The sequence below is a fragment of the Lontra canadensis genome, unplaced genomic scaffold (genome assembly GCF_010015895.1).
Source record: "Lontra canadensis isolate GAN:19392208 unplaced genomic scaffold, GSC_riverotter_1.0 scaffold118, whole genome shotgun sequence".
Classification (NCBI taxonomy): Eukaryota; Metazoa; Chordata; class Mammalia; order Carnivora; family Mustelidae; genus Lontra; species Lontra canadensis.
Genome location: NW_022631112.1, coordinates 3517087 through 3537770, shown reverse-complemented (window position 1 = coordinate 3537770; position 20684 = coordinate 3517087). Strand labels below are relative to the sequence as shown.

Here is a 20684-nt window from a genome sequence, read left to right as displayed (position 1 = left end):
GAGGAAAAGCACCATGAAGAAAACGATCACTAACCCTTCGCTCGTGGCCATCATGTCACGTGGGGCCCTCTGGTCAGAATGTTCTGCTCTGGAGGCCAACACACCAGCTGGGGTGCTTCCCACCTGGCAGGGCTTCTCAGAAGGGATGCTCTGCCGGGCAGCCTTCCTTCCCTGATCTCTCGAGAGGCTGACGAGCTTTGTCTTCACTACCCCCTTCATTGAGACTCACAGAACAAGTGAGTCCCCAGTGTCACGGGCACAAGACCCCCCAGGCTGCTGATTAAGATGCAGATTCCTGGGCCCCCCTCCTGGAGATTCTGTTTGGAGTCACCCCCCAATCTACGTGAACAGGTGAGGCGGGTGACCTGCCAAGCCCACTTTAGGAAACACTGGTTGGGGAGTGTCCCTAAGAGCCCGAGAGCACTGGGGTGGGGGTGGGGGTGGGGGGAGAGGAGAGCTTCATTCAGTTGCTATTCACGAGAAAACTCAGGGAAACCTAGTTGTTTCAGTTTGGGGTTTGGGTTTTTTTTTTTTGTCGGTATCAGGTGGAGCAGCTTCCCCCTGAGCCATGGAGAGAACACTAGGACACTTATTCAGAAAAGGGATCAGCTGTGTCACTTGGGTCAGCCTAGTGACTGTCAGGCAGCAGGGGGCAAGCACTTATGCCCATATAACCATGCCTTTAGCACAGGACGCTTCGAGCACAGGACAGTGACAAGACCTGCATTTGCTGAATGTTTACCACATGACAGGTATTGTCTTAAGAGCGTTCTGGAGAGCCACCGACTCTGCATAACCCAGTGAAATGCCACTATTCCTATCCCGTTTCACAGACACCATAGAGGAAGTACAGAGTGGGGCAGTAGCTTGTCCAGGGCTGCACAGCAGTGGGGGGGAAGGGGGGTAGCCAGACCTCTCGTGAGATGCTCTTAGCCACTGACCGGACAAGGCAGTTGTGCTAAGACAGACCCATCCCTCAGGGACCCAGGACTCCTCCAAAAGGCATCTTTGGCTCTAGGATATGCCACGGGCCTGGTAGAACTGCTCAAGGACCCACAGAGCAGTCTGAGGCTCTTCCTCCCCTCCGCTCCCTTCTCTCCTTGTTCAAGAGCTAAACTATCATGGCTCTCCCTGCCTTCTCCTGCTCCCACCCAGAGTACATCTCCTGGGGGCCTAATCCCATCCTGGTGTCCGTGTCCAGCAGACTATGTAATACAGCCTGAGTCATAACTCTTACTCCGTGGCCTGTCCCCAAAGTCATGGTGGCCAGACATGCTCTTCCCCAAGTCACCATCAGAACCATATCCCAGCATGCTGTGCAGAAGCTAACTGGGAAAGTGGAGGGGGGGAGGGGCTCACCTCCATTTCCACCCCAGGAGAAGCCCAGGGGAGGACCTGAGTGGCAGCAGGGATGGGGAAGAGAGTGGGCACGGAGTTCGGCCTTGAGTCAAAGCACTGGGCAAGGTCACTACTGTACCCCAGAAACATACCTATGGGCAGCAGGTGACACAGCATCTCTCGCCCCTTCCCAGCATCAGACTGGCCAGTGTCCTCCATCCCAGGGAGCTGGGAACAGTCTCGGTTTGGTTTTTAAATGTCAGACAGCAAATGGCCAAGGCCCGCCATGTTCTCCATCAGGACCATCTGCTCCCTGCCAAGCGACACAGCCTCCCTCGGCTCCCCACCGGCTGCCCGCATGCTCCCCGGGCTCTGCGAGCATTGTTTGAGTATCTGGGAGAGTGTCAAGGGGCAGGCTGTGCCAGGAGCTCGACAGAAAATGGCCCAGTGACAGGCAGCACAGTGACGGTGACGGGCTGAAGCAAGCTTCCCTGCTCATTGGCCAAAATGTCCAAAATGGCCAAGAGAGAAAAATACATCACACTGGGTGACTACCCCAAAGTCACCATGTAAGCAGGCTGTCTTCCCTGAGCACTTTCTCTTAGCACAGGAGGCCAGTAAAAATCACCAGCTCATTGCCAGATCCCAAAAGAACTGTAGAAGCCAACAACAACCCTTCCACCCGATAAGAGTCAACAGGAGCCAAGATGGTCTTTGGTTAGATCCCTGCATATTTAATCCCACTAAGAATCGGAGACACTGATCGCCTATTTGCCTCCACACCCTCATCCCCCCAGCCCGCCAGTCCCACCAAATGAAGGGCACTGAGGACAGCAATAAGCAACTCAGGTACACAGGCAAGCCACACGTTTCCAAAGGACTCAAGAGAAGACCTTCTAATTTGGAATGAACCTGATGCCCTTCCAGGCAGTAGAATATGTAATACCCACATAGAACTGATCTCAGTCCCTTCCCTTTGTCCACTGATGCTAGAAAATCTTTTAGCCCTAAGTCATTCCCTCCATTTTACTGGACTCCTTACCGGAATCATACGTAGCAAAGGACATGATATTAACAATGTCAAAAGCTACAAGCTCCTGGGGTACCTGGGTGGCTCAGTGGGTTAAGCCTCTGCCTTCAGCTCAGGTCACGATCTCAGGGTCCTGGGATCGAGCCCTACATTAGGCTCTCTGCTCAGCGGGGAGCCTGCCTCCCTGTTCTCTGTGCCTGCCTCTCTGCCTACTTGTGATCTCTCGGTCAGATAAATAAATAAAATCTTTAAAAAAAAAAAAAAAACCCACAAGTTCCTGAAATGCTTTTTTAAGAGGAGTATACAGTTAGCTTTTGACATCAAAGATTCTGTCCAGCCCACCCTAACCCCCCACAGCTTCTCCCACTTTAAACCGTGGAAGACTACTCTTCTCAAGTGTAACAGACTAACACATCTCTCTGGTCACGTGTCTGCATTATATGAACGCACCACTTCCTCTTAATTATTACTTCCTCATCTGTCTCTGAATTTTTTAAGAAGCCATTAGGCAACTGCAAACTAGCTGTGTCACAGATGACAGCACAAGTCGCCCTAAAAATAAAAATAAAAATAAAAAGACTGCACGGTCACAGCCTAACTTAGATCAGCAAAATTTGTCTCGATGTGCCAGGAAAAAAAATTTGTTTTGGCGTTCTGTGATTTTGCTGCCATTTAACTTTTATTAGCAATTATGGAGCCTGTTACCCCCAACGACATCGTGCGGCTACAGCCAAGCCCTGGCAACAAGAGTGTGTCTCAATGATGGGGCCCAAGGAGACCGGGCCACACTCATTCTAGCGTGAGGGAAGAACTCAAACCCTCCCAGCTCTGAGCCAGTTCATGAAGATTCTCCCCTTGCAGGCAGGGAAAAGGTAGCACGTGGCACCGATACTAACAGAGTTCTCTACACGTGGTGGGGAGGGCTGGCAAGACGGAGCGAGGCTGGTATTTGTGCACGAGTTGATTAAAAAGAGGACTCCAAGATGACTCCATGCCACTAACTTCTCGGCTGCTGACAGCATGAGCATGGAAGTGGGCAGCTCCCAAGAGAGTGGTGGCAGGTCCCCAACAGCAGCTGGCTTCACCTGGAAGGGACAGAGGAAATGAGAAGCGGCCTGACGGGGTTTCTGGTAGATGCCGGTGGGAGTCTCCTTGTCACCACTAGATACGACTGGAATAACCCCAGCAGGAAGGGAGGAGGAGAGCCGTGACTAATAAGACAAAACTTTCTAAGAGCTGGGGCTGTTGGCTGACTTCAGAAATAAAGAGCTGCTCTCCTCCAGGAAGAGACCAAACCGGACAAATTCCTCTGTTCTTCTCTAGGTTCTAGAGCACCTTACACCTCAACCTCTTTCCCCAGCCAGAGTCTGGGGTCTCCTGTCCCAGTTCCAAGGGAGAGGCATCACCACCCTGGTAGAGAGGGATCCTTCTCACCCTCTAGGGGGGTCGATGGGGGCTCAAGAGCACCGTAGTTGGGAATGGGGCTCCCCCATCCTGGGCTGCCCCACAGCACACCCCTCAAAACAAACATCATGGGGTCCCTGGGTTCAGTCTTCTGAAGATGGTTCAGGGAAGGCCAGATGTTCATTGCTGACCTGAACAGACACAGTACTTCTGAAGTAGAACCATCCACCTTCCTTAGCCTCAACAACCTGCCGGAGAGGAGGATCCACAGAGCACTTTCCAGGCCACGCCTGCTGACTACAGGAGCCCAACGAAGTCTGGATCAAACCTTCCTGGGCAACCCTGGAGACTTTCCCTTTCAGGGGATCATGTACAGCTGAGAGAGGCAGAAGATGGCAGAGTGAGTCTTATTCAGTGCCTGCTCCTGCACGCTGGATTTTCCCACACACCTTTTCACACCTGTTCCCATTTCACAGATGAAGAAACTGAGGCTCCACCAAGGGAAGTGACTAGCCAGGGGCGGAGCTAGGATCTAGACCAGAAATGTGACTCCATGCAGCCAGTAAGAGTAGAGCTAGCATTTACTGAAGGCTTACTATGTGCCAGCAACTACTTGAAAGGCTTTCAGGATTTTTAAGCTCATTAATCCACATAGGAATTCCGTGGGATTTAAGGAAACGGAAGACAAAGGACCTCATCCAAGTCCCAAAGCTCACCTGTGACAGCGCCAGGATCTAAGCCAGGCAGCACGATTCCAGACCCAGACCACCGCCCCCGAGCAGCATCGGCTGCTCCTGTCCTCAAGCACCCTAAGGAAATTGCACAGGTGGTGCATTTGTCAATTTGGAAATGTCACTACTTTGGGCTGAGACAACTGCATGCTAACGATCAGAGAAAATTCTACTTCACTGAATCCAACACACCACGGATTGCAAGGCATGCCACTATTTTACATACAACTAAGAAAGAAAAAACTTGGCCAATTCAAGTAGGACACTGTGTTTCCCTATCCCACCCATCATAAGAGATGTCTCCCCTCCAGAGATGGGAAAACATGAAAAGGTGGGTGTCTCAGAACAGAAGTACCGGAGAACTTCGCATGAACAAGATGGCGGGATGCATGACAGGTGGGGCTTCTCTGGGCACAGAAAGCATCCCAACGTGAAATCTGATCTTTCTCGAATACTTACCTATGATCTGGACTTTTAGGTGCAAGTTCGCAGTTTAGAAACACTGGCAGCTCCTCTGTGTTTTTGCTGTCCTTGAGCAGGAGGGAGGAGACCTGCCTGAATACAGCCTAAGGGGCTGGGAGCCCTCCACCCTTCCCGCAGGTGGGCTGGACGGCGGAGAGCTAAGGGCAGGTGCAGTTAGAGCCCCTCCCAGCCCCGAGGCAGCTCAAGGCTGCCTACACACTGGGTTAGCAGTTCCGAGTCGTCTTTCATCATGGAAATGGCCCAATCAAGATACCCAGTGATAGAAGGAAGACCACACAGAGCTGGCTTCTTAAAACATATTTATTCTTTTTCTCATATAATGCCCTCTCCCCAGGCTTTCAAACCACTCCTGCTCCTGTTCCATGACCGTCATGTTACAAAGGGAAGGGTAAAACAAGTAACAACAAAACACCCCAAGTGGAGGCCATGAGAAGCCACACCGCCCACGGGTCCCGCAGGGAGCTGTGGCCACTGTGGGCCACTGCACAGGCGTGACCTCCTCTATATTCACTCGGTGCCCCAGGTTGTGTGCGGGAACCTGTGGACACGACCTTACTTGGAAACATGGTCTTGGCAAATGGAACCTAGTTAAGAAGAGGTCATAATGGATTAAGGTGGACCCTAATCCAGTGATGCACATCTTTTTAGGACAAGGGGAATCTGTACACAGAGACAGATGCCTAGGGAAAGGGCCCCGTGAAGGCAGAGGCAGAAATCTGCAGGGTCGCACCCACAAGCCAAATAAGTCAAGGAACGCCAGCAATGATGGAAGGACCCTGGCCCGCAGAGCTTTCAGAGAGAGCACCGCACCTTGGCACCCTGACTTTGGACGTCCAGCTTCCAGACCCATGAGGGAATGCCTCTGTTGCTGGAGGCCATCCATCCAGCTTGCGGTGTTCTGTTACCACAAGCCTAGCAAACAGATACACTAGGAAGGTTTCAGAGCACAGTGTGTTTCCCCATGTGGTGTAAAACATAGCCAGCATCTTCAGACAGGGACCTTTGAGAAAAGTTAGCATCCGGTCAAATTCATGTTAGGTCAAGCAGCACTCAACGGGCCAGAAAGGTCTGCGTGCAGCTGTCGGTGACCAGCTGGGAATTTAGGCCGTGATCCCAACACCTGGACTGAAAGGCTCGCCTCACCTGGGTGCAGGACACAGAGGGCATGCCCGGGGCAGTGGGGTGGGGTGGGGTGGGGGGCAGGAAGAGGACCAGGAAGATTGTGGCTAGTACAAGTTCTAGGCCAAAAACCTTGCAGGCCGCTGCAGGGCACAGTGTGGGTTTCAGGCCAGTGTGGTGAAGGGCGGCGGGAGAGATTGGACACTAAAGAAGGCTGTTTGGGCAATGAAGCAAAATGCCATCATCAAAATCCACTTAGACACCTAATTGTGCAGGGCTGCAGCAGAGCTGGGAGCAAGCGGATGCGGCCACTCTGCAGGCGGGGGCCAACAGCAGGTCCATTAACCAGAGGTCCCCAACCGCGTGCACGACAGCTCCCTCAAAACTTCCCTCCCTGCAGCCCCGAGAACTGCCAGGCTCATCGCAGACCGCCAGATGTTTGTTTCCTTCCCTTCCGCACTGGCTGCGGTGTGCAGCTGGCTCCCTAGGGCTCTCAGCTAAAGAGAATTTTGTAAGAGCTCATGACTGTGTTCTTTTGGCTCTCTAAAGCGAAAAGAAGATACTGACCCAGCAAAAGAAGGTGTTGCCATGGCTTAGGTTCTCCAGGGGAAAGCAGGAAGCAGGAAGAGCGGGGGTGGAGGAGAAGGGAACATGAGGTTCTAGAAGAAGGGAGCCAGGGGCGGGCTGGGCCAGTAATGTGCAGGGTTGCACGGGCCAGGAATGGCAGAACGGGCTTGGATTTCAGCAAGAATGCCACAGGGCTTACTGAGGGAATAATGTGGGGAGGCATCTACTGAATGCTTAGCCCGTGCCAGGCACCCAGCTCCAAGCCTCGAACGCATTAGCTCATTTAAGACAACGGTGCCCTGTGGTCAGCAGAGCTGATCTTCACCCTTGCTGGACCAGCAAACAGTGCCTATTGTTCAAGGTCAGCTCCTTTCCTACTGGCTCACGGTCTAGACATGGCACCTACTGGTTTTGACATCACCCCTGGCATGGGGACCATCATTACCTCCCTTTGACAGATGAGGAAATAGGTACAGAGTCAGGTAAGACAGTGCCCAGGGCCTTGAAGGTCATACATGGAGGCTGGCCCGAGGACCCTGTTGCCAACTGTGGGATTTACGGTCTCACATTTGAGATGAAAACTGTTCAGTGAAGTGGGCGGGGAGGTGGGGGGGCAGGGAGAGGAACGCCCAGAATTACCTACGGTGTTTTGAAACAAGTATGTGAACAAACAAAAAGAGTTCAAAAGGGGTGTCGTAAACACACGGAGAGGTCATGGATCCCTCCTGCGCAGGGATACCACAAAGGAAGAGCGAGCTTTTGCTCTTAAGTGTTTAATGGACGGAACGTTAAACCGCAACCATACTCTCTAGACTCTTGTTGTAAGTTCCAGTCCAGTTTTGTGAAGCTCGATGTCTTCAGAAGGCTTTTGAAATTCAGCCCTTAACCATGGCGAGCCAGATCCCAGATCTGGAGGAAAAGGGATGTCGCCACGTGAGCAGGAGTGGAGGGCAGGGCTCCTGGGGAGGCACAGCAGCCTGGCGGGAAGGAGGTAATAAAGGCCCCACGACAGCCCGGATGGATTTAAGTGCCCCTGGGAAGGGAGCGCACCCGATTCCCGGGGCTGCCACTGCACAGTGCCGTACCCTGAGTGGTTTTAAGGAACAGAAGTTTATTTTCTCACATTTCTGGAAAAAAGTCTGCCATCGAGGTATCATCACCAGGGCTCCCTCCAAGACTGTGGTGGACGTCTTCCTGCCTCTCTTCAGCTTCTGGTGGCAGCGGTCAGAGTATGGCATTCCGTGGCTCACAGCTACATTGCCTTGATCTCTGCCTCCGCCGTCAGAGGGCCTTCTTCCCTCATATTGTCACAGTGTCTTCTTACAAGGACGCCCATGATGCTGGATTAAGGGCCCGCGCTACTCCAGTATCACCTCGTCTTACCTAATTCATCCTCAATGATCCCAATTCCAAATAAGGTCCCATTCTGAGGTACTAGGGCTTAGGGGTTCAACATATCTTTCGGGAGATGGAATTCAACCTGTAACAACAGTACGAGTCTTATTTTCAAATTATTATAGAAAAGAAAACGCAGAAGCAGGATGCCTGTGAATGTCACCTGGCACACAGCAGTGGGGCTGCTGTCACTCACCATGTAACAATTTTTTTTTAAAGATTTTATTTCCTGGGGTGTCTGGGTGGCTCAGTGGATTAAGCCGCTGCCTTCAGCTCAGGTCATGATCTCAGGGTCCTGGGATCGAGCCCCACATTGGTCTCTGCTCAGCAGGGAGCCTGCTTCCCCCTCTCTCTCTCTGCCTGACTCTCTGCCTACTTGTGATCTCTCTCTCTCTCTCTGTCAAATAAATATATAAATAAATAAAACCTTTAAAAAAAGAAAAAAAAGATTTTATTTCCTTATTTGAGAGAGCGTGCAGCAGCATGAGCCGGGGTGGGGGGAGGGGGCAGAGGAAGAGGGACAAGCAGACTCCCCGCAGAGCAGGGAGCCCCGACACTGACCTCGGCGGGGGGGGGAAGGGGGGAAGTGGGTGTGTGGCTGGACTGGATCCCAGGATCCTGAGACCACAACCCAAGCCTAACTCAGATGCTCAACCAACTGAGCCACACAGGCACCCCACCATGCAACAATCTTCTAGAAACAAAAGGGAGACATGTTGATGCCTTGGATGGGTGATAAAAGTGTTACAATTTGGTGCCCTCCACAACAGAAATGTATCATCGCACAGTCCCAGAGGCCAGAAGTCCAAAATCAAAGTGTCAGAAAGTGATGGGTTCCCTCTGAGAGGTGTGAGCAAGGTCTACACCAGACCTCTCTCTTTAGCATTAAATGGCCACCTTCTCTCTGTGTCTTCATAGTCTTTCTTCTGCTGTATCTCTGCATCCAAAACTCCCCTTTCCCTAAGGACACAAATTTCCACTCCCTGGGCTTCTGGGGGAACTCTGGATGTGAGCCAAGTACTAGCGCCTTGGTGGAACAGGTGAATTACTGCGGACATTTTATATGGACAACACCTCTGACTCAGTTTTGTCCCCTCATCTCTGCCGCCCTGTAGCACCCAGCTTACAAGAAAACATTACATATGGCACCACCTAGAGGCAGAAGGTGAGAACAACGATAAAAAGGAAAGGAAGACTTTCTGCCCACCCCCCTCTAATGTCCTCCCCCCTTTATATTTCTCGTATGTTCCTTATTCCAAACTTGCCCTCTGAAGCCTCTCAAGGATTTCAACCATCACACCAGAGCAATGAAAAGTCATGCTCACGGAATGGTTGTTAACAGTAAAAGCAAGGAAAATTCAAGTTCCATTTTTGTACTTTTCTGTCTCTGGACTTGGAGAGCCATTAAAATCTTCCCATTTGACAAGATCCTTGAATTCATCCCCATCTCCTCTCCACCCCCACCAACCTGTGCACACGCGCATGTATGCGTGCACACATACTCAGCCTGAGATTTGAAAGTCTACACATGCCTGATCAAAGACACCAATCAATTTCCTTTTTCAGATAAGACCAGTTTGTGACACAGAACTCAAACCTCCAAGACCTCTCCCCCATGTGGTCAGGACACAGAGATATGGCAGCTAAAATCCGACACCACGCTGGAAGGAGATCTTAAGGCTCATGACTCCGGGTCACGTGTGAGTTTTGGAAATCTGGACGGCTGCTTTATGATGACAGCGCGTGTCAGTAATGACACTACCGTCTCTTCTTACAGAGACTCACAGCACTAGCGGCCATTTCAGAAATCATTTACAGAGAAGAACATCATCAACGTTTCTCAACGTTTTTTTCAAAAGCAGGTTAGCAGTAGAGGAATCTGATTCGGCACAGAGATCCAGGTAGAGAAAGCCTGTGGTCTCTGATGGACACAGGTGATGGGCACTTAATCTCTGGGACAACAGGACAGCTCTAGGAATCTCTTTGTGGCTCAGGTCCCTCATCCAGAAATAACAACAGTCCTTTCCTCATAAGGCTTGTGACAAGCAAATGAGCTAATACAGCGCAAAGTGCCTGGGACAGGGCAACCCAGAGGAAGCTCTCAAAATATCTGATTTCGTGAGGCTTCCACATTTTTCTAAACTGTCTCTATTCCTTTCACTACTAAAAAAAAAAAAAGTTTAGATAAAATGATCATTTTATCAACCAAAAGCAGAAATTCCCTCAAACTAACAAGCCTCTTAAAACCCTAAGGAGGAGGTTCTTCAGATTCACACGGAGGAAAATTTAATGACACAACCCAAGTGGAAATTTATTCTAGTCCATTAATAGATAATACACAAAGTCAGAAACATGAGTAGTAAGTAGGGCTATAGGAAAACATTCAACTTCTTTAGATAATAAAAAAAATTAAAATGTATAACTTTTCTATTAAATTAGCCAGAAAAAATATTTTTTAGAGGTATTATCCAAAGCTGCCAAGACAAAAATAAAACCAGAATTCTCACACGTTGCCAGTGAGGGAGCACACATGGATACGAACCTTTAGCAAAACAAACAGGCACTGGTTTCAAGAACCAAAAAAGGCTCCTGTCCTTTGACCCAGTAATTTCACTTCTGAGAATCTAGCCTAAGAAAATCTCTCAAAATGGGGAAAGTCATGTCTACCCTCACATTCACAACATTGAACGCTATTTCTAACCGCGGAAAGCTGGAAACAACATAAATGCCAAATCTTTATGTAGAATCAGTACACTATATGACACCACGTGAATGGACTATTTTTCTAAGCATGAAAACTGATAGAGAAATATGAAAAAATACATTAAAATGTTAAAAGGTCAAAATGTTGCCAGGGGAAAAGATCAAAATATAACACTGCATACCCACAGTGATTATAGCTGGGAAGAGCCCTGAATAAAAACTTCTAAGATGCTGACAGTGTTCCATTAGAGTTCAGACTCTAGGCGCGATGCTGCTGTTTTCTCCTCCCTGTTCCCCCAACTTTCACAGGTATGTGATTTTTATTATGTTCATCATAAAAGAAAAGTTTCTTCCTGTCTCATGAAAATCCTTCCTCCGCTGTGGGCACAGAATAGCTTCTCACCGCCTCATATCCCACCACGACACAGCTCTCCAGGCTCTTCCCTCACCCTTTGGAAAGGGCAAGAATTCTCCTTTTGTAAGTGTACTATCTTCAAAATGCCAAAGTTATTCCATAGGATACATGAGGCAATCGCCGCTCTGTGGCGAGGAAATCAACCACCTTCACTCTCCTCCCCGTGAGGACCACATTGTTCCGAAGAATCGAAGAAAGGACAACGAGGTGGCATTTGAATTCTACAGCAGCTGCTTTCAAAGGGACCTCGAAAAGATGGTGCAGCTGAGACCCTGAAGACCTCAGCGAGACCCAGCCTGGCTTGGGTGAAAACCATCGTGTAAGCTCCCTCACGGACCCCAAATGTTTAAACACCCACCACAGGGCAATGGTTAGGGTACACCACACCAATGTGACAGCACAGTAGGTGACCTCACAAAACAACAATCGTGAAGGCTACATATGGCCATCTGGCAGAGGGCCTCCAACGGGAAGTAGAAAAAGGCAGGTTACTCCATCACATGTCGTCATGACGACACCTGCATCAAACAGTTTGTACAGACTGATCAGTAACACTAACGTTTACACGCCGCTACGATACCCAGCCACTGGGCTGTGTGCTCAACGTGCATTTAACCTTCACAGAAAGGATCACCAGAGCCCTGTTATTCTCATTTTGGAGAGGAGGACACTGAGGGACATCAGGAGGCTTAGGCATCCTCGTTTAGTCCTCCCCAGGGCAAAGGTCTAGAACATCCTGGTAACTTCCTTAAGATCACAGAGCGTGTGATCCGGGCAGAGGGGTGGGAGGGACCAAGGGGATTTGGACAGTCTGTCCCCAGGGTTCATCCCTCAACCCCTGGACTAGGAAAAAATATGTAAGAAATTCAATTCAAAAGGCAAGTAGAATTTATTTTAGAAAAGTGACCTCTTCCTTCCCTCCCTTACCTAAACCTTTTAATGTTCTGTTCTTATGATTTAAAGACAAAAGGAAAAAAAGAAAGGCAAGAGAGGAGGGGTTCTTTAATGTGTGTGTCTGTGTGTACGGTTTTTTAAAATTATGTTTTAATCAAAACAATAAGTGCCAGTCAAGTCTTTATTACGCCTGGGGGTTAAGGGTAGGAAATGAGGAGGAAAAAAAGACTGAGAACAGCCAAGGCAAGCGTATTCCAAACCAAACCGAACAGTGCCAGGCCACTGCCTGGCCCATCTTTTTTTTTTTTTTAAATATTCTCTTTCCATCACCTTTTCCAGTTTGTGCATGAATTCCAAAATCATGGAACTGGACTGACACAAGACACAGAACCTCACACAGTACCCTCACACAGCTGCTATTGACAGAGCCGGGAATAAAACTCAAGTCGCAGGTCCGAACCCTGCATGCTTTCACAAATGGACCCTGTGCTCAATGTTCTGGCCCGGCTACAGAAAATCAGCATTTGCTAGAGCTCACAGACCCTATTCCAAAAATGCTCATTCCACATCTTCGTGGAGTGTTTAATAATGCTCAAAACTGGACAGACTGCAGAGTTCACGCACACGATCTCGTGTGTAACTCAAATTACAAGCGTCACGTTGCTAGCAACTTTGGAGACCTGGACACAGAGAAAGCTGAAACAGACATTAATACTTTTTAAAAAATTCTGCAAAAGTAAAAATGCATTATGTATACTGGCCTGTTTGGGAAAAAGTCACATGCAATAAAATGAATGCTGCCTCCCACCACACAAAAATATTCCTAATCCACCGGCTCGCAAACCTTCTCTGAAGAGTGGGGTGCAGGCAAGCAGGGATACTGGACCCCGAGATGGACACGGGGCCAGTCTCTGAACGGGTGACCTGCCCAAGGGAGCGCATCATGAGGGTTGGGCGGCTAGCTCCGGAGGTGGGCTCTGGCCCCGTTTTCCTTCCCGTGCGTCAACAGACTGGGCCTCAAATCCCAGGAACAGCTACGTGAAAGTTCAAATTATCATCTCCTCAGCCATTTCCTCAGCTGTCTTCCAGAAAGAGACCGGATTCGGAGCCAGAACACACAGTTCTCCTGTCAGTGAGGCCCTGCGGCCTGGTGCCTGAAGCCCACGGACGAGCCAGGAGCCAGCGTCCAGCTGTGTGGTCCCGAGGCAGTGACCCAGGAGAGAACCCTGGGGCCCAGCACTCCTCAGGTGTCACTCCCGCCTACCAGGGTGCCAGGGCCGAGCTCACTGTGCAGCACCGAGCTTTGGAGCAAGAAAGAATTCCGCTCTCCAGGGTGGGGAGCGTGATCACCCAATACCCCAGGTGCCCTCACTCCCATCCAGCGCTTCCTTTCTTGCCAGTCATTGCGGGCTCCAATCTCGTGCATATTTTGAGGGCTCGGAATGGAAAAGACACTGAAGAAGGAGCGGGGTGGGGAGGATAAGAAAGAACCCCCAGCTCCTGGGAGTGCCCGTCTGAAGAGGATTCCCCACATCAGCAGGGAAAAGGCCAAGTAGTGGCAAATTACTGCCTCCTGGCTACCAGCTCCGTGCAGGCCACTTGGCCAGATGCCACCCCTGACTTACCCAGAAAGAACATCTCACAGGACGTGAAAGATGGTTACCAGCCGGGGCCTTGGGGTCAGGCGGCCCTGAGTTCAAATCCAGCTCTGCTCCTTACCAGTCAGGAGATGCTAAAGCTACCTCACCTCTGGGAGTTTTAGGGTCCTCATATGCAAAGCAAAAGCAAGGAGAGCACCCCAGGGTGGAGTGAGGAGAGCCCAGTGGAGGGGTCCTCTGCTGTTCCACAGCCGCGGCTCCGTCCCCTCCGGGACTCCAGGCTCCGCACCCATCGTGCTGCTCACAGGCAGAGCTACAGAGTGGAGAGGGCTGGGCTGCTGGCCAGAGGCCCAAACCTAGCTGCCTGCAGCATGTGGGGTGGGCAGGGTCTGAGCCAGATTAGGCCCTTGTCCCCGCAGCCCCCTGGACTGTCCCCACCCCCACGCTGCAAAGGGTAGGCCACTCACGGCACTCCTTCTCGTCACTCTTGTCGAAGCAGTCGGGCAGCCCATCACACTGCCAGGCCCCGGGGATGCACCGCCCATTGCCGCACATGAAGTTGCCCGGAATGTTGCACTCGTTGGTGAAGTTGTTCCCGGGGAGCAGCTGGCTCTCTGCAGGAGAGAGGGGACGGGAGATCAGATGGGCAGAGGGGGCACGGAGCTGCGTCCCCACCACGGAACAGACCCTTGTTCGAAGGGGGTCGCGTACGTGAGACTTCTGGTGGGCGACCTCACCTGACTTCCCTGGGCCTCCGTGTGCTCATCTGCACAATGGACTGATAATCCGCCCCACCCCACCCTGGAGACTGAGAACTAAATGGGAAAATAAGGAGAACGCCTGGAGTGGGTGCTCAGCACACAGCAGGTGCTCACTGACTTACTGCTGAAAAGCTCGGTCATAAACCCAAACATTCTTCCCGGCCATCAGCTGTGGCTAAAAACAAAGGCTCCAAGTCACGAGTGAGCACTGGGCTCCCACTGCCTCCAACAGCAGGAAATGCGGGATCCTACCCGGCCTCGGACTCTGGGGCCCTGGAACCACCGAGTATCTGAACCTGGGCCATTCAGCAGTAACACTGGGAGACCATTGCCCTTCAGCCCACCAACCCACCTGAGGTCACATGGGGAGGAAAGGCCAAACTGGAACCTGAACTCAGGCCTTCAAACCCCCATGGGGGGCACCGAGGTCACTGGACTATTTGCCAAGCGTTCCAAGAACCAAACCCCAATATTTCGATCCCAGTCCACTGAGCACAGCTATCAAGTGCCACAGCCCTGACCAGAAAGGGTCAAGTCTTAGGCTGTTAAGCAAACAGGGACGGCCAAGGTCATGGGGCGGGGTGCTGAATTCATCCACCAAAGGACCCCAGGGCAGATTTTCAAGGAAGCCAGAATCTGATGAATCTCATGGTGTGAGCCAGGGGCCGTGCATGGCCGGGAGGTAAGGAGCCACCTGGAAGTAAAGTTGTCTCAGGGGAAAGGAGAGGAGAAAAGACCTGTACGTCCCCGGGTCCCTCCTGAATCTTCAATAAGCATTTACCGAACACTCACGACGCGACGCCTGTGCAGGTCCTAACCGTGCAGAGTTGAACACTGGGGCTCCCCATTTCAATGCTGGGAAGGCACGAGGGTATGCTAATAATCGAATGACCTTACTGCCAGGTGCAGAGAGAGGGTGCCCAGATCTGCCCGGGCGCGGGGGGGGGGGGAGCAGAGCAGAGCCCATGATCCTCCTTCACAGGCTTTACCAAAGGGAAGCATCTCATGCCAGATCTCTGACATGACCTCTGTTTCATGCCACTAGCCTTTACATGGCTTATTTTTATCGGGGAGTCTCCTAATAACCCCCTACGTACGCTTTCATATACAATGTCTGTCCCTCTGTGAACTGTTCCCCGACTTCTCCAAGCAGAAATGAGCCCTTACTCTGTGCTGCAGCTTGAGTACTACTGAGGCGACACTAAAGATATTTTACGAAGGAACAAGTAGGTAACAACAAACTGGAATGGACACAGTCATAGGCAAGCAGGGCCACGTCAGCCACGGAGACTCCCCGTAGACCACCCCACCCCACTGCGCTGAATTAGTATCTACCTGCACATCTCTCTAGCGAAAATAAGCCTGAGTAGGTCACTGGTGAATTCTAGAACAGCAGCTAAGTGAGGGGGAGGGCCTCACCCTACCCACATTGGAAGCCTGAACATCTCCCTGGCCCCTCCCCTCACTCCACCTCCCCCTACAGTGGGCCAGCCCCCCACCAAGCCCTGCATGCCCGTCACAGTGCCACAGGCTTGCCTCCAGCCCGGGTGACCTCCATCCCCTCCCAGCATGCCGCCACAGTCTCCCAGCGTGGCCTTCCCACTCCCCCCAGTACCACGTCCTCCTCTGTAGCCAGCGGGACCTTTCTAAAGAGCAAATCAATCATGACACTTCCTCACTTTGAAAATCCACTGAATGGCTCCGCCATGTTCTTAAGATAAAGTAAAATCTCAAGGCGTTAAGGGAAGGTTCCAGAAAAGAAGAGGCATTTGCAGTGGAGGTTGATAGAGAGATGAAACACAGGGCCCTTGGGGCCCCAAAAAAAGAGGGTAGGAGGAAGGCTCAGCCCAGGGCACTGATGGGGACACAATAAAAACCTCCCAGCTCTGATTGTTGGACATTGCAAACCTACTGTGTCGCCATTTCCCCCCACTCCACCACTGGGGCAGACGTGATGAATCACGCCACTCTGCCTGTCCCCTGAGCCCACACTCAACATCGGACTCCCGCTCAGGACTGACTCCAAAACCCACAGCCAACCCTGAGAAAAGCAGGAAACCAACTCACCACCTTCAGGCGAGATCAATCCCAGGAGAGGGGCAATGGTAGGAGAGAAGCCTGGAGACACGGCCAGGGGTTGGGTCCCGCCAGACATAGGGAACACCACCCAGATCGCCTACCCATTCCAGCTGTTTCCTAACAGCCACTGTGGCCTTCAGCAGCAAGCTCCCAGGGAACACTCTGGGGCTCCAGAATGTACCTGTCACTCTGTTTGGTTTGGAAATCACTTTCGCTTGCCTTGTCGAGCTGGCTTCTCGAAGGCAAGCCCCCTGGAAAAGTCACTGCAACCGTGACATCTTGCTCTGATAAACAGATTTCCGGAGCCAGAAAAATGGCCGGATTAGATTCCAAAACACTTGCTCCGAGAGCCCACGGGCGGGCGGGACACGGACTTGACAAATCAGAAGGCATGCAGTGGGCACTGACTATCCACCGGTGACACACAGATGGTCCTGCCAGCCATGGGCTTGAGGGGGTGTAGGGGCAGGACCAGGGGTCCCCTGGCGGGGGGAGGGCGGTCGACGAAGGCCAACACAGAGCACATTCCGAGCGCTTCTAAGCAACTCGGCTACGCATGCCCAGGGCCTGGGGCCTTGTGCTCCAGGGAAGGGACCACATCACCGAACTCACAAGCATGAGGAGAAACAGAGGTCAAGAGACGTTAAATCCTGTTGGCTCTGAATTCACAATCTTCCTTAAACTCATCCAATGTGCTTTTTATTTGACAGGTGCCAAGCCATCCCAACCTCTGTGTCTTCTCGTCCCCTTTAAACTGGTGGTTGTCAACGGGGGACAGTTCTGCGCCACTCCCCCAGCCTCTCCGACTCCGGGGGCCACGTGGCGGTGTCTGGAGACACCGCTGACCGTGTGGCAGCTCCTGAGTGGAGGCCAGGCACGCAGCACACCGACGATGCCCAAAGCTGCCCTCACAACACAGAATCACCCGACCTGAAACGTCTCTAGTGCCGAAGCCCAGAAATGCGTTAAGTCTGAGAAAACCGACCTCTGACTCCCTCTTCTCATGCCCTCCTGCACACTCCAGCCCAGCGAGATTCTGGGTTGCTGCCGATGGCTCCTCAACGCCCTGATTGCTAAACCCAAGACTCGTACCAGGGTGTCCATGACCTGCCCCGCCCACCTCTACAACCTCAGCTCCTCGGACATGACTGTCCTCCCTGCACAGAGGACTCCCCACACTGCTACCTGCCGACCCGGATCCCTCCGGCTGCCTTTCACCTGCCCCCACTCGATATGAGGAAGTCCTGTCCCCTAGCACCTCAGGACGCAACTGCACCGGCGGAAAGGGTCTTTAAGGAGGTGATTAAGGTAAAATGAGGTCATGAGGACAGGCCCTGATCCGTTATGACTGGTGTTCTTACAAGAAGAGGGAGACACAAATGCGCACAGGGAGACCACAGGAGGAGGCAGGGAGAAGATGGCCATCTGTAAGCCAAGGAGAAGCCCAGAAGAAACTGGCCCCACCCCAACCTTGGGCTCAGACTGTGCAGAAATAGGTATGTGGTGTTTATGCCAGCCCCTCTGTGGTTCTCTACTATGGTGGCTGGAGCAAACTCACGCATCTGGCTGATCTGGCTCATCCTTCAGCCCTTGGCTCTCTGTCACTTACAGCCGAGACCTCGTCATCGACACCCTGTCTAATGCGGGTCCCCCCCAGTTTTTCACTCTGACAGTGTCCTGTGTTGTACTTTAGCCAATCTGTGCTTAGTGCCGCATCTATACTCCTCCCCACCAGGCCACAGGCTCCGGAAAGGGAAACCCTTTCATTCAGCACAACCTTGGCCCCCTAAGTCCCCAGCAGGTATCTGCTGCCCTCAGAAGGAAACCAAGTGTTCGGTCATGATTCATTTCCACCCCTCACGCTCTTCCTCACCAAGTTCCATCCACTCCCTGCCTCAGCCCCAAGAAAGGAAGTGGGCTCTGGACATACGTAATTAAAAATAAGGGACGTGGGGGTGTCTGGACGTGTGCGCGTAAATTACTACCCCGTCTGCTTTAAGAGAGGTAAGAAATCTTTTCAGCCCGACAGCGGGACTTTCTAGTGGCTGAAATATTTATCCCATCTCAGTGTCGTGGGACACATTCAGCATCCAAAAAAGACAAGCATTAGCACGCAGTTGGCTAGCTGGGGGTTTCTCCTTGTCCCTTTTCTTTTTTTTCATTAAGCTGAAAAATGAAAGAGTTGCCCATTTTCACTGCAGCACATCACTTCCTTAAAATAACTACACCATCTGCACCAAGAACGAGAAAAAATTCCAAGTCCTCCCCCAGAGGGCAACGGCAAACAGCCTGCTGCAGCACCTTCTTCCAAATCTTCTGGCACCCACAAATTTCTATTCGATGAGGGAGCCAAGACTGGAGCAACTGCAAAATCTTAAGACAGCTGCTGCATCCACCCAAACTCCCCTTCTGGAACGTGTGCTGTTCTCGATGGCGACTTTTCCAGCTGAGAAATGGGACATCTATTCTACCTGCCAGGGGCCTCCACATCCACATGCTCCGCTCTCCCTCAGCTAATCCCCCACCTCCACCCCCAGCTGGGATGCTCCCGGTCATGACGCAGAGCAGAACTGACATCTGCAAGCTATCGACAGGCCCTGCTTGCTGATTTCTGTCCAGTTGCCTTCATTTTTATCCTCTGTTTCCTGGCAATCCGGTCTGCGGGCTCAAGGAACAACAAAGCAAGACACAAACATACATACGGACCGCCCGGCATGCTGTTTGTCAGCTCTCAGATACAGCTTCTCTGAAACCTCCCCGGAGAATGAACACACCTCTTCCCACTGCCCAGTGCCAAGAGCCCTAATGCTACGGGGCCACTGGAAACCAGCCTGTTTTCCTCTGTTGACTCCCCTCTTTGACAGGCATGGATGGTCCATGTCCTGGCGACACGCAAAGCACCAAGGGAGCTGGTCTGCCGTGATTTGTTTGCAAACATGCTGGAAAATCCCCGCAGGTCCCCCGGACGCCACACTGCTCCACGTGGTGGCATCAGTGTCGGAGGGAACCAGAGACATCTGTCCCAAGCACAGCCCAGAGCCATTCAGCTCTCATCAGTCAAAGTGCTTCCCACGGAGCTCTGCTACGGGCTGTCATCAGAAGGGAGCCGTCTGAGCCCAGAGGGAGGCTATCTATGCCTCTGGCTCCAAGTACCTACACAGGGCCGGGTTTTTCGCTCTAATGCTACACGCAGCTCTGCCCCGGGAGAATAGTCCAGTAGCTCCAAACTCTGTCTGCCCATCTGTTCAAGGAAGGTACAGGCCAGGGAAATTGGTGAGAAGGTATAAAATGCCTCAGAGGTTGAACCAGGACGGCTAACCCCTGGCATTCACAGATTTCACATTTGCATGAATTCCATATTTACACGTAAAATGTATCCCATCTACACTGACCCTGAAGGGAGATGAGGTGTAATTTTGTAATTTTGCTGCAGGAAAAACTGATGGATGGAGCAAGTCACCCGAGCAGTGAGTGAGCCTAGCTGTCCGCGGAGCATCTGCACATCACACGGTCCTTGTTTGCTCTTCGCGGGAAATGCAAAAGAGCAACCCTACGAGATGATCGATGCTTTGTTTCCTTCCTAAAATGAGTTCGCAAAGAGAGCCAATGGCCGGCAAGCAAAGAGAAAGAGAAGAGGTCTGGGAAAAGGACAGCTCTTCACCAGGAAAGAGCTTTCTAAATTATTTTTGTCCCATATTTATAGCCTCATTAAGGGCCTGAAGCTGTTACTTACATTTTTTAGTTACGCTTCATTGCATTTCATGAGGAAAATTATGTAGGAACGGCGTTCATGTCGCGGAGATTTGCAGAGCCTTCTATCTGCAGCCCTGCAAGGTCCACAGTCCACAGCTCGGGGGGGTGAGGGTGCCAGATGGCAAGGCTGGAGGGCGGGGCTCCTCGTGGTGCTGACCCTCAGAGGTGGGCACGGAGCCCCACCACACCCTGCTCCCTGTCACTGTTTTTGCCCCCCCCCCTTAACAGCCCTTAAGAAATCGATTACTGACTTTTCCCTAGGGAAGGACCATCTAACATCTTCTACTGCGGCTCTCAACACATGGCAGGAGTCAGATACCAGTTCTTATTCCTTTACAAGAGCCCTATGAAACATGTAGCCCATTTTGCAGATAAGGAAACTGAGACTGAAGAAGTAACTGCCTGAAGTCACAC

The 20684-nt window shown here is 51.7% G+C and overlaps 1 protein-coding gene across 2 annotated transcripts in view; it reads right to left on the bottom strand.

Annotated features, from left to right (window-relative positions):
- LDLRAD3 (low density lipoprotein receptor class A domain containing 3) overlaps positions 1-20684 on the bottom strand; it is a 220035-nt gene that overhangs the window by 139256 nt on the left and 60095 nt on the right. For both annotated transcript variants that reach the window (XM_032840943.1, XM_032840944.1), the window contains exon 2: positions 14145-14291. In XM_032840943.1, the coding sequence (XP_032696834.1) occupies positions 14145-14291 (147 nt within the window). The remainder of the gene's footprint in view (positions 1-14144; positions 14292-20684) is intronic.